General features: G+C 34.4%; 1 protein-coding gene and 1 long non-coding RNA gene across 2 annotated transcripts in view; one reads left to right on the plus strand and one right to left on the minus strand.

Annotated features, from left to right (window-relative positions):
- LOC144858750 (high affinity cGMP-specific 3',5'-cyclic phosphodiesterase 9A-like) overlaps positions 1 to 3004 on the minus strand; it is a 48938-nt gene extending 45934 nt beyond the window's left edge. The window contains exon 1 of the mRNA XM_078714855.1: positions 2781 to 3004. Within this exon, the coding sequence (XP_078570981.1) occupies positions 2781 to 2874 (94 nt within the window). The 5' untranslated portion in view covers positions 2875 to 3004. The remainder of the gene's footprint in view (positions 1 to 2780) is intronic.
- Positions 3005 to 10361: 7357 nt separating this feature from the next.
- Positions 10362 to 11525, plus strand: LOC144836093 (uncharacterized). Its single transcript, XR_013611147.1, has 2 exons — positions 10362 to 10683; positions 10817 to 11525. It is a non-coding gene; the product is annotated as an uncharacterized LOC144836093 (long non-coding RNA).
- The last annotated feature ends 3379 nt before the right edge of the window (positions 11526 to 14904 follow it).

The following is a 14904-nucleotide window of genomic DNA, read 5'->3' on the forward strand; positions in this document are numbered from 1 at the left end:
CACAGCATAGAATAGTTAGTTCTATGTAAAATTTCATTTCAAATCAAAAGTGCATTTGAATGGTCAGAAATCACCTAAAATGTCTACTATTGTACCACAGCATAGAATAGTAGTTCTATATCAATCATAGTAAAAAGTACATTTGAAAGGTCAGAAATCAACGAAAATGCCTAACACCGCATAGAATAGTAGTTCTGCATCAAATTTCAATAAAATCCAAAGTGCATTTAAATGGTAAATCAACAAACATGTAGAATAAAGTTAATAGTATGATGAGGTTTATAGGTATTTGCATATTATTTCAGTACTTAGTACTTTTTTAAAAAAATCCTTAAATTTATCAGGATGACTGAAGCAAACTTACGACATGATGGCTTTGCAGCATTCAAGATGGATGCCAGGGAAAAGTTAAGCATATGCGGAGACGTCTTCCTCCATTACTTTTTATTCAGCGGTATACGCGATAGAAATATTCGGCACTGTTGGCAGAAATACTACATAGACCCTTAGCAAAATTGTGTAGTTGACTAAACCAATGATACTGATGTTGTTTTTTTTTAACAGAAGCTGAAACACTATATAAATAGGGTTACCGAGAGTTGACTCCATTGTTATTGCCACGATTCAACTCCGCGTACGCGCTATGTCATTGACGCGATTATTTGTCCATTGCTAAACACATTTTTATGTAGTATTATTCTGAAAATAATTGAACTGTAAACATAATTCTTTTGAGTATTTATTTATTTACATATCATTCCATCAGATCAACTATTTTTTATTTTCATTACATCCAACCAAACATGTAAAAAATGTGGTTAAAATATCGTACTGTCTAGCGCGTACGACCATACGCGGTAGATTGTTTACTCAAAAACCTTCGAACGGTCCAGTGACCTTACCCTATTCAACCTTGTTTTTGTAGTTGAGCCTCTCATGACCTGGGATTTGTTTGTCTTCCTACGCCAAGATAATATAGTTCTACATGCCATGTGCTTTTTTCTCTGAGAAATATTTATTATAAGTGCCAAAAAAACGGTTTTTTCTCGATATGAAGCCTTTATTATTCAAATCTTTTAGAGAAAAATCACACATACCATAAAGAAGGTCCATTTATTTCATTTTTGAAATAAAATTGTGAAAATTACACGAGGCTCAACTACAAAACCTTCATTTTGTGATATGATGTCATCGTAAGCCAATCAAAACTAAGATTTCCCGTGATCGGCAGAGCTCACGGTTGAATGATTTTGGATTCTGGCTATTTGATTGGTGGACGCGAATCACCCACAGCGGAATGTTTTCTCTCGCGTGTACCGCGATGTCACATGGTCTCTCTGTACTGATCGTTACTACACAAATTTAGAGCAAGGAATTTGTACGAATTCCGTTAAATAAACAACTTTATATATTTTATAAACATTTAATAACTTATTTTATTGATATTTCCAATGTTGATATATAAAATAAATTACTATAAAGCGTAATTATATGTAATTATTTTAGCGAAAAACGGCATAGTTCATACAATTGTCGACTGAGGGCGCAATTTGTTTACAACGTTCGTGGCCAAAAACGATCATTTTCGGCGATGTTTTAGACCCTATATTTCGAAAACTACAAGTCAGATTTTCGTAATTCTTTCTTTATTGGAATATTGAAACAAAATACTAACAGATAATGTTTAAATTGGTTGAAAAATAACAACTTTTAATTTTGCATCGTTATCCCTAATATAAATATTTGTAAACAGTAGATTTTATTTTTATTGGTACTCAATATCACATATCATCAGTTATGGATTAATTATCATTGACTCTATTGTAATAAGATGCTCTCAGATTCCCAAGAAGTTTACACACTTTATAATCTAAACAATAGCAAAGTACATGGTTGGTAAAATAACACTTCAGATTGCAATCAAATAGAGTTAGTACAGTACTTGGAATTGATGATTTTGAAAAAGATCTAATAATAATTTATAATACCATGGTTACATCCTAAAGTGTATTGTTCCCCCTGGAAAAAAAATAATTTTTGTTCAATTATGCCATTTTTTTAATGTCATAGTTGTTCACTTTTTAAAACAAATTGACCAAAAAAAATATTATTAGCTGAAAAAAATCTAATTGTCTGTCAGACAATGGTTTTTGGTTTATTAAAGCATTTATTTTGTATTTTATAAGTGAAATCAATATTTTTGTTTGTTTTTTTCTACAGTATAGAATATAAGTGAATATTAACTTTATTAAAACTTCAAAATTGCCTAGGCCTATTCAAAGTATTTAACTATCAACTCATATCAAATGCAAACCATACGATGCTAAATAAAATTGAAAATTTCAGGTTATTTTCAGAGTAAGACCTCAACCGAGAAACTGAAAACTTAACACTATAACTACGTGTAGCTTACTAGCTTGAAAGGCAGAGCTGCCCAGGAGAATCCCACCAGAGGACCTAGTAGGCTAGGCCTACAAAATGAAACCGCCAGTGACCAACCCACCATGCCCAGTGGGCATGTGAAGACTTTGTAGGCCTACCCTAGGCCTAGACCTTTAAGTAGGGCCTAATAAAAGATCCCACCACCATCCATCATCATGTGGAGGTTGTAAACAGACCTCTAGCTAGGCCTAGTATAGTACATACATCATGATGTAATAACAATATTTGTAGTCAGTCACTAATGCTTTTGTTTGTTGTTACCCTTGACTTAAAAACTAGGCCAAGGCCATGGTAGCAGAGCCAGAGTTTTAGGTAATTTAGTAGACCTAACCACGTACCTTTCACATCATCTGCAGGGAAGTCGGAACGAAACTCTGCCTGCTCTGGTTTCCCATCCACCGTAAAGTATATAACCTTAACTTTATCCGTCATGTTTAATAGAATCCTGCTTAGCTAAAATCAAGTCATGGATCCGAGGGTATTCCACAGCAAAATTATGATTAAACATTTGCAAGTTTGTATCTTTTAGAATATGTTTACTTTGTACTTTCTTCGCACTGGTTGTTGTGACGGTAGTGTGTGTGCAGTGTTGAGGTTTCTTTTCACACACAGTCGATCATCGACGACGATCGAAAGAAGATAACGGAATCAACCATTACTTTGAGAGGGATTTCGTATTGTTTTAATACATTATCAATAGAGGGGGTATACCACAAAAACAGTCCAGAGCCATATATTGAGAGAGTTACGACTTCGAATGGATTAGAAGCCATGTTTGTGTCCAACTATTCCTATGTAGCGTATGGAGTTGAGTCTTTTGTTTTGAAAATGTATAACGTTCAAAAGGCTTTAATTATCGAATTTAATATCAAAACAATCAATTTGATTAAAGGTTTTTGTTAAAATAATAAAAAAATTATAAAGTTACTGCGAACATGATTTAAAACAACAAAAATAGCAATTTCGGAACGGCTCTGGTTGTGTGCTCCATGCACGCTCTACGCGTGCGCGTTTAGTTTGTACAGCGATTCTCTATAGTAATGCATTGTTTTTACATTTTGTTGTTTAAAATCATGTTCGCAGTAACTTTATGATTTCGTTATTATCTTACCAAAAACCTTTAAACAAATTGATTGTTTTGATATTAAATTCGATTTTTAAAGCCTTGTGAATGTTATACAATTTTTAAGCAAATGACTCGACTCCATACGCTACATAGGCATAGTTGGACACAAACATGGCCGGTGTGCACACCACGTGACTTTCTAAAATCCGTGAACGCAATGCCGTAACTCTCTCTATATATGGCTCTGAAACAGTCGGGTCGTAGGAAATAGTTTTTTAGTGAAGTGCCATGTTGGGGTGAGGAGGCACAATGGTTCCTACGCACACAGGTTCTATAGCGATAATCCCATGAAACCAACTTAACAGGGAAAATGAGTCCGAACTGGCACAATCTCCCACTATAACTTTCTTTTATATACCGTAAATCTTGTAATAGTAACCCACACTCTAATAGTAACCCCCTTCTAATATAGTAACCCACCCTAAAAAATCAATCAAAAAATAATAACACACACGAAATTCCGTTATTTATTAATTAATATTATAGTTTCTTTATTCATCCATAAAACCTGTTAAAACTGTAATTTAACTCTTCCCTGATAAAACAATATAGTAACAAGGCCAACAGCCATAAGTCGCGTGCACTCAGAAAAAAATGAACTTTCAAAAAGTAATGTACTTTAAAACTTTTCTGTACATCAAAACAATTCAAAAAGTACAGAAAAGCGATAAAACGCATAGTGATACCGGACCGACAGACAGACCGACAGACCGACCGACCGACATAATGAACTATAGAGTCGCGTCCACGCGACTAAAAACTAACATATCTTTATTTCAAATTGTAATAAATTGCAACTTGGCGCGCCATAGTTTCTGCTCCATGTGGATATCGAGAATGTCATACGTTACGGTCCCTTAATCGGGATATTGAAACCAAAAAAGTGACACATTCAAATATATATTTTTCTATAATTAAATAAAAGGAATTAAAATAAAAAGTAAACATAAAAACGGCATTAAAAAATATATCATATATTTATTGCATTCAAATTGATTGATAAATTGGTATAATTAAATTGTAACATTGCACAATAGTAAGGTTGATGAATGCAGTCTGCATCGGTTTAACAAATCAGATATTAAACCATTGAGAAACACGAGATTTGGTTTTCTTCTTGAGCTTGTCGACAAGGTAGTAAATGGTCGGTCTTTGCTCTGGAATTATACGTGTACACTTCCTGCCGAGTTTACACAGAGGTACCATATTTAGACTTAGTCCCATGTCCAGAAACACATTTCCGAGGCTATAAATGTCACATTTAAATGTCGGCGGTGAATTCGGATAAAAGAGTTCTGGTGCGTAGCCTCTATGAGCTGCCATGAGTTCTTTGCGTTCCTCTGCAAGAGTTTCGTTAATTTTAAAGTAATCGTAAGCAGCATCCACATGGCAGATGGAACCAAAGTCTGTGATCTTTACCGACCAGCGGTTACCATCGTGGTAAAGAAGCATATTCCTGCTGGCGATGTCGTTATGAATGAAGCCGTGGTTTTGCAGTATATGAATGCCTTCTGCCATATCGAGTGCAAGATGCAGTCCATCGCGAAGAGTAAGCCGAGGATTCTTGTATTTGATGGCTTTAAGGAGCGTGACTGATGTAAACTGTGTTGGATGTCCAACGTATTCCATAATGATACTGCGTCTGAGTTCCACAGGAGTGGCATTGCAGATTCCGTACACGTATGGGAAAAGTCTGCTTCTTCTTGACAGGAACTTCAGGACACGAGCTTCAATCTCAATTTCAAACTTTTCTATAAATTGCTCTTTTTTGTTTTCTGAGAGGAAGCAGGACTTGGCGGCAACAAGAGGGCCATCAGGATGATTCAACCGATTTAGGAACACTTCACCATATGTGCCCTTTCCAAGTTTAATCTATAAATTATTAATTTTCATAGATTATCTCATAATTTATTTTTATTTCATACGCATCCAACAGCGATTAACACGCCGATTATAGGACGGATAAACTATTTAATAAGTTTCATTTGAGGCTTAGGGAGTGTTGAGAGTTGAAAAGTCATGAGTTACAACCCTGGCACTAGGTCAGGATTGAACACTGGACCTTGGAATTGGAAGGCAAGGACGTTAACCACCAAGCTACAGCTCCACTACTAATAATTTAATACTTTTAACTTGAATGATATTGATCTATTTTACGGTAGTTTTTAGATATTTGTGTATTAAATAACAATAAATTCGCTCTGTTATAATCTTGCAATGATTGTTTTGGAAATATTGTAACACAATTAAAAAGACAATTACCGGGTTGTTCATGTTCATCACTGGGTACAAGTTGTCCATAGATATTTCTGGAACGTCCTTTGGCAAGAGTTTTTCGAGCTTCAAGAGCTCACAAGGCAACGTGAATTTGACGGGTTGTTTTTCAAATGAACTGAAAAGCTGAGACGATGTGGCCAATACTGGTTGTTGTGTTAGAGCAAGTGTCTTTAGGACGAAAGAAAAAGTTGTATTAACAATACTGTATTGTCGAATACTGATGTACACAAATACTGTAGTAAAACTCCGGCTCTAATAAAGGGAGACGTTTAGATAGAAACGATTAGATGGCCAATATAATGTTTCAATACTATGGTCACTACAACAACTAATTAGGGACACCCATATTAAAGGGACACATTTCTGGGTCTCGAAGTTGTCCCCTTACTGTACTGGTGTTCTATCTGTATTTTATATAATATGCATTATGGGTATATAATAATATACCTCAGCTTCCATGGGTTTAATAGCTAGTTGAATCGGTGTCATTGGTGCAATGAGAGGGTTTGAAGTCACTCTAATAACATCATTACAAGGCTGCGAAAATAAATAAAACTTATGTTAATATTCAACGACCTAACATTCTTGGACAATACATATATATTATAAATACTGAAAGATTAATTAAAAATTGACAGAATGCACGATACCTTAATTGATTTGGTCATTGAATTGAATCTAGCAAGTACTAATTTGAAAGATTCAGTGATGCCAAAAAATCCAGTAAGACCTTGATAGCATGTTGCTAAACTGGTGAACAATGGTGACATCAATATGTTGTTGACACCAGAGTTAAAACGAGTCTTCTGTACAACTCTTGAGTGGATGCTACCAACTTTAAGTCTTGACACCGTGTCAGCAAATTGACCTTTGACATCAGAGGCTTCCTTCAAGGCTGGTAAACAATGAATCCTATCCATCGAAAAGAGACTTCTGATGAGATTCAATGCTGCCATGTACTCTGATTCCACGTCACTGTCAATGACCTCTGCTTCAGCATCATTGACCTCAACAAAACTGTTTTCCAGCACAAGGAGTGCTCTTGCGTATTCCTGAAGCCTGACACCAATCTCTGGGTCCGAGCAAGTGATGGCATCTGGTCGAAGAGGATCAATGGCAATACCGTAAATGATCTTCAACAGAATCACACGGGCATGGGATGGAAGTCTTATCCAGACTTTACTGGATGGAGTTGGCTGATGGTCAACATCCTCGGCATTCTCATGTCTTTCGAAAGTGAAACAACACTTGAAGTATTTGTCGAATAACTTTGAGAAGATAGAGTGCCTAATAATAAAAAGAGAAAAGCAATTAAATAAAATATCTATTGTGTGTAGCGCATTTGAATGATGTGTGTTCGTCAAAAAAAAAGCGCTATAGAAATGAGATATTTATTGAGATATTTATAATATATATCATATGAAATAATAATACAGCGTACAAACCTTTTTTGACCTATTTTAGTAACAGTACGGTTACGTTTAAATAGACGTGTTATCCGTCTGGGCATGATCTATAAAGAACACAAAATAAAAAATACTTAATTTTTAAAAAATGTTCGATAAACAATAGTCCTACTGGTCAAGTTTTCGAAGGTTAAAATGAACTCAAAATAAATGTAGTGTTCTTACCGTTTTTCAAGTAAACTATTCGTAAAATATTAGTATATTTCTGAAATGTAATTAAACAAATATAATTTATTACGAATTGAAAACATTTTATTTGTTCGTTAATATTTATAGTAGGCCTACAGTACTATTACCTAATATCAAGACAAAGAGACCTCTGCAAGAGGACCACGACGTCCAAGGGCTAGGCCTAGAGCATGGGGAGTTATACCTCATGGCCTAGAGCATGGGGAGTTATACCTCATGGTCTAGAGCATGGGGAGTTATACCTCATGGCCTAGAGCATGGAGAGTTATACCTCATGGTCTAGAGCATGGGGAGTTATACCTCATGGCCTAGAGCATGGCCTTATTTTCTTTTCCGCTGTTTGCCTAAAGATGTGGCAAAATTTTCGGAATGAAATGTGTGTTTATATAATCTAAATTAATACTTTTAATTGTGAACTATGATTAAATAAATAATGTTTATATTGTATGATAACAAATCAAATATTTTTAAGCAGTACTTACCGAGTCAAGTTTGGTTTGTATCTGAGGTTGATCTCCATGGTTGGTCACTATAACAGAATATTGTTACCATGAGCGCGCTAGATAACGCACACGCGGTATGCGCCTCACACGCGCCACATCGGGGGCCGGGGAGGCCGCGTGGTAGTAGAAGTAGAGAACCACACTGTTTCAAGTTAACCATAAATGCAATTTACTAAAAGAAAACGAAATATAGGCCTATGCCTAAATCGCGAATTCAAAATACTTCTAAAGTATACAAAAAGAAACACAATTTACTTTAAGGGGTTCATCTGCACATTGTTTTAGCGAGACTGTATTATGTTAATGTTAGGGTAGGTTTCTATATAATATTAAGGGGGACACCTTTCGGTACCCAAAAACTGAATAGGGGTTGGCTATAGTCTTATATTTAGCATAATAGGTGTTTCCCAAAGAAGAGACTCTAGTGTATTTCTAAACACGTGTCACTGTTACATTGATCGATCGGAGTCCCTCAAATTATAAATATGGGCTAGATTAAACTGATATCAAGATAAGGTCAGAAAGCGATAAAACGCATAGTGATACCGGACCGACAGACAGACCGACAGACAGACCGACAGACAGACCGACCGACCGACATAGTGAACTATAGAGTCACGTCCACGCGACTAAAAAGCATAAAAACTTGAAACGTGAAAAGTGGACAAAAAGGAAGGAGAGAAAAGGCAACTGCATGCTTATCGAGCCCAACTTCCGATTAGTTTAGAAAATATATCAAGCAAATCATGTAAACAATAATTAATATCAAAGTACATAATAATTATAAAGTGAAATAGTTAATTAATTATAATTATAAAAATAATTATTAAAACATAACAATTAAAAGTTGATGAGAATTACCGTCACATTCTTTGACTTTCGTTTTAAAGGTATCCTATTTGTCGTTTGTCGTTTGTAACATGAACGACATTTCACTAGCGCACAACGCCCGACGAAGAGATTCTTAATTTAAAGGAAACATGCGGAGGACCCATATTTGTAAAATTCATAAGGTAAGGTAAGGTAAGGATGTGAAACATTTTATGGATTTTATCATTTTATACTATACACACACCAATCTTGCTTGTATTTTGTATTTTAAACTCACCCGATTCTCGTACGGTTCATGTCTAACAACAAGAAACTGCTGCGCTGTTTCATGTCAAGCGACCATAACAGGCCCGTCCATATCACGCATGTGTCACTGTTGCATGTCCCAGTACTGTACTACTGTAAAACTTCATTCATCTAATGTGAAATTGTCCGCCGGCAACCTACCAGAGTCGAGTCGTAGGCCCAACCAAACAATGGAACTCGCTCGTGATTGGTGAACATTATTATAGACCTGGGTTAAACTAGGAGGCCAAGGCCCTAGATTTGTGTATGTTTCGAACAGTGTATGCAATTCTAGGATTTAGATTTCTGTTTAAGCAAACTATCAGGATATTTCAGTAAAAATGTCGATGATTTTCCACCAAGAATTAGTTAGCGAAATGTCTGTACAAGTTCGCCAAATTTGGTACGGGTTGACCTGATCGTCTCTAAAATGGGTCCGATATCGCCTTGGACGAGTCCTCCTAAATACCAAGCCCCCCTATCAATAATTATAACTTGGAGGACCCTCTTGAACCATGCTTGAACCGACCCGACCGATCGTATGTCAACCCTTTCTAGCCTGCCTAAGGAGACCGTGCAGTTTTGTGCCAAGATAAGTATAAATAAATATAGATATAAGTATATATAAATATATGTAAGCTAGGCCTAGCCTAGTGGTGGCCTGTAGTAGGCCTAGCTAGACCTATCTAGTAGGCTAGGCTAGCCGTGATTATTTACCCATGCATCCGCCTCAGGATGCTCTAGCTGATTGCTCTATGAGGCCAGGCCTCATTATACCCTAACACATTTTATATATGATTCATACCCAAGTTTAATTAAATGCTAAATGCCTAGTAGTATAATGTTCGATTCGGGTATGAACTGACCAAAATATATACAATTTGGCATGGGTAAGAGTGGCATGGGTACGAGTTTGTTATGGTACGAGTTTGTTATGGTACGGGTGAGCCAGTATCCCCTCCCCCACCCCCTTAGCTAGGCTAACCAATGGCGATCCACCTATGGCATGGCTAGGCCCAGTAGTATCATCCATTTCCCGGTCTTCTTGAGATAAAATTAAACTAATGATGTTTAACTACATTTTTGCTACAAACTACAGCACTAAACTACTAAATATGTCCGGTCAACCCCGTCCCGTACCCATACCAACTCATATCCATGACAGCTGATGCGTATCCAAGTAAAGTTGAATGCTATGTAAAACATTTATTATTTCTTGAAATAGGACCCTCTACCCACTTCACGGCATTTTTCTCGCTCTTCTGTGGTCGATCTATAAATCCTATGATAGACTTTAGAATTTCGTATTCTTCTAGATAACAATTTTTTTTTTAAAAACATCTAATTGGTTAGTGTGATTAAATTTATATTTGTACGTATGTTTCAAACCAAATACAGTAGGCTTACAGTTCTGTATTTAAATTTAAAACATTTCTATTTCCAGATGGTTGTAGCTGTGCTTTCAGAAATAAAAGATATCGTCATGAATTTTTCCCACCCTCGTACCTCCTAGAATTTGATACTATTAATGCTGTATGAAAATATAAGAAGGGCAATTTCTATGGTGAGAAATTTCAGTGCATATTTATTTAAATTACTTGGATCTGGGCAATGTCATCAGATAATGATTTGCACATACAGTAGTTACACTAACCCTATTATCAACTAATAATGTGATTTAATAATATTTTTTACAGTTATTTGAAGAAATACATGATTCATTGTGGAAATCGAAGTGATTCAAATACAATAAAAGAGGATAGAACAAATTTGTTGAAATGATGTCCACCATTATTCAGATGTACTGTACATTGTGCACAAAAATATTAGACAGTAGGGTCGTTCTATGCCAAGTTTGGTTTGTTTATTTTCAAAAATGAAGTTTTAACTGGGGTTAGAAAAAGTCACCATTAATGTCACATATTAATAATGCAAATACAAAATAGAAAGTTGTTTGTTGTTTCATATCAAATATAATATGGTACTTGGTTCGTATATGATTGAACAAATATCTTGTACAACTTTAACTTTATGTATTGTCCATGTGTGCAAATCTTTTTTAAATCTAGAGTGACACTGCCAAAGCATAGAAGTTACAATTGTAACAAAATAGCACCCTTAAAAATTAAAAATGCTTTTTCAAGTAAAAATATTAACTATGAATTATTTTACGTTCATAAAGTTAGGGGAGACTGTACTCAATAAAAATATGTAGTTCCCCATAGTATCTCAATTGTGTGTACATTCCATTACCCAAATGATATCGGACCTATATTTTAATGTATAATAATAATGCAACTATAAATGTACATTTACACAATGTTTATGCAAAATGTTTTACCTCTATAATATAATTTCAAAAGATTTTAATTGATTGACTATACATAATAAATATTATTTTATTAATTTTGATTTGATCATTTACTTTACAATAGTATCTTTTGTTTTTTATTAAATATGTTAATTAGTAACCAACTGAAATAAAATTTAATACATGTTGCGATCCGTGAAATTAAACTATATTAAAGCACTAATAATGTATTTGACTTGTTTGCTTTAATTAATTATCAACAACATTTACACTAACACCAAACTGCAGTCAGTCAGCCATAACAGGTAATTTTATGATGGTACACTTGTTCGGCTACCATATAAAGGAAGAATTTCCAGTATACAGAATATGCCACTGGTAAACGCGCTAGACGAGAAGAATACAGTAATAGGATGTACAACAAGCCAAGTTTAATTGTTCTAGATAGTTATTCATTTAAAATACCATTTACATACAGTTATATACAATAAGGATTTAAAAATATTACATACACTATGACTATATGAGTTAATTACACAGGCTTTTGCGAGTATTAATGTGCAGCAATCATACCAACTCACCCAGCCTGATGAAGTCAAATTATTAATGTACATGAGCCCAGACATCAATAAAAAAATTAATGCTCATATCAATAACAATGACCAGATTATTTTATTGTTGATCAACTTCACAATTTACAAAAGGGCCAAATATTTCATTATTGACTGATTTGGTAAAGGGTGGTGGCACACCAATAACTGATTCTACCTATCCGAAAGATGCATTGGTTTTATAGTAGATTGATTTGGATGATGCTATTGTACAGTTATGTATATGTTATTCTACATATATGTTACTCTACATATACAAACACATTACCTGGTTTATTCTCATTGATGGGTACACCCACACTTTTACATAAATTGTCCATATCTGTAGCTGAAAAATATAAATACGTCACTGCATTAGATATTTTAGTAATGATACAATAAAATTAGCTTTTAATGTTACCATGCAGCAAACAAAATATATATATATTTCTCACAGAATTTGTTGTTAAGTGTAATAAGTACTTTTTAGGATGAGAATTAAGGTATAATCTCTGAGAAGCTACTTACCACACACAAATGATGTGAACTGATAAAAATTGCTTTGCTTTGGTGGTACTGTACCTCTAAATCATGCCGCTCTCCTGCGAGTGGTGCTAAACCATTCCAAGTTTTTCAAGAGACCTTCTAGTATAGTACAGTATTGAGAAATTTGATTTGATACACTAATAAAGATGCTTAATAATATTGGCTGCTACCATCTTCCGTTGACAATGTAGAAATTGAGACGGACAGTAAATTTTTGTTTATTAATATTAAACATTTCATAAACTGTAACATGGCTTTTACAGTGGTCGTACAGGTATAGAATATAATATAATGGATGGTTTTAAATTTGTATAGCGCATACTAGTGCTAGTAGTATGTAGTAGGCTAGGCAGCCTTCATCATTAGGTCCTGTTTTTAGTATTCAAAGAAATTATTTCAACTCAAGCTTTCTTTGAGACAACTTTGCTGTAAGTATAAGAGTTAGTTAGTTAGTTGCTGGCCAGAGACTCGTCAATTTATTGTTGATATTTTATTACTCCATCGTCGATAACATATTTTCCTGTAACAGTAACTATTATTTCATTTCATCACATTTCATAATTTGTTTTTGTTTAGGTAGTATAAGTGTACATTATTTGATTTATTAAACTAGAAATAAATGGAACTACTAGTAACTTCCCTATTTAAAAATTGTCTTGTCTAGCATCGGCCTTGCCTTCTACTGGGTATAGGTAGAAGGTAGAGCCCGCCGAGGCACTCTGGTAGACACGAGCTAGGCCCCCATTAAAGAAGACCAAGGCCTACCCGTAGGCCGACCTCTCTCGCGGAGTGACTAATAAGCATACGCGGCTAGAGCGAATCTCTTCCCGGTTCCATACACTGAACCACCACTCTAGCTAGCCTACAATATTTAGTGAGACTCGTCAATTTACTATTAAGGCATGCATTGCTAGATATTTTACACATTGATAATACATTTTCTCATATTGGAAGTACTTATTATTTTAATTCATTATGTTTCATACTTTATTTTTTTAGACGTTAGTTTCCTTCCTTGATTGAATGAATTGAAAATAAATAAACATATTGTATTAATTAAAGGTTCCTTTAGCAAAATGGAATAACCTTTCCTGTAGTATAAGAATACAAAAATAATTGGGAGCTCCGTACCTGTGCGATGAAGTCTGTGAGTTAAAGAATACTCGAGCGGAAGAATAACACACACACTAACCTAATCTATTTACCAGCAAAACAGCGTCCTCTCCGATTTTTTCGCGTAGATTTTAAATAACGAAAAAATAAATGTCAAATAATAGCTAATTAATGACTAATTATTACACACACTTAATATTTAATAGTGTAAGTTTGTTCCACACATAAAACAGCATTTAATTCCAAAATTGTAATACAATTATATTGGAAAGTTAGATTTGTATTGGTAATTGAAATTTATTATTTGGACTAATAATAAAACACTGTAAAACAGCATTCAAAAACTATCGCGGAAAAATACTTAATCATTTGCAATTTTGTTCAAATCTGGTACAAGCATTTTATATGTATTTGTTCATCTTTGGTAGAAAAATTGGGTAATTTACTAAGATTTTAGATTGTTTGGACCATTTGTAGTTTCAAAATATGATGCCTATGAACACATATGCAACTTGAACTCATTTAGTGAAAATGCTCCTATTAATAATGTACAACAAAAAGAATGACACAGTATTATTCTTTTACATTAATAATAGGTGAAGGCAAATCTTACAACTTGAAGTGACACAAACTTTTTTTTTACGGAGACAGTATTTTTCTTTAAAATAATGTTACTATTATTAGGTCTAATGCCTTATTTTAAAATGTATTAAACTTAGTTGATTGAAATTGACTCTTTCAGGTGTAGCTACTACACATCTAAATGAACTACTTAATATCATTTTATTAATTACACATAAATACGGGTACATGGGAAGAGGATGTTATCAAAACCAGTAACACCCTACATGGCAAGTGCACCCGTAGCCAGTTTTTTTTCTTTAAAAAGGGGCAAATGCAAGCAACTGAAGAAAAAATATATTTAAGTCTACCTATTAGATGAAAAAAAGTCTGCTGGCTAGGAGAATTGGCCATAATTCTCATGAGTTAGGCATTTACTAGCAATTTCGCTGATGGTCTCTGTGTGAAAAGGGCACTTAAGAAAAAAAAAGTGGGTGGAACCCATTTGTTGAAATAAATGTGAATATGAATGAATGAATATTCGAGTGGCCATTATGATGACGTCACAACATTTTTCATGAACTAAATTTCTTCATTTCAGCCTTTTAGTGGAATATTTAACAGTAACATGACTAATAATGATTATTATAACAATTATTATTTC

Source organism: Antedon bifida, chromosome 2, assembly GCF_963402885.1.
Source record: "Antedon bifida chromosome 2, ecAntBifi1.1, whole genome shotgun sequence".
Lineage (NCBI taxonomy): Eukaryota > Metazoa > Echinodermata > Crinoidea > Comatulida > Antedonidae > Antedon > Antedon bifida.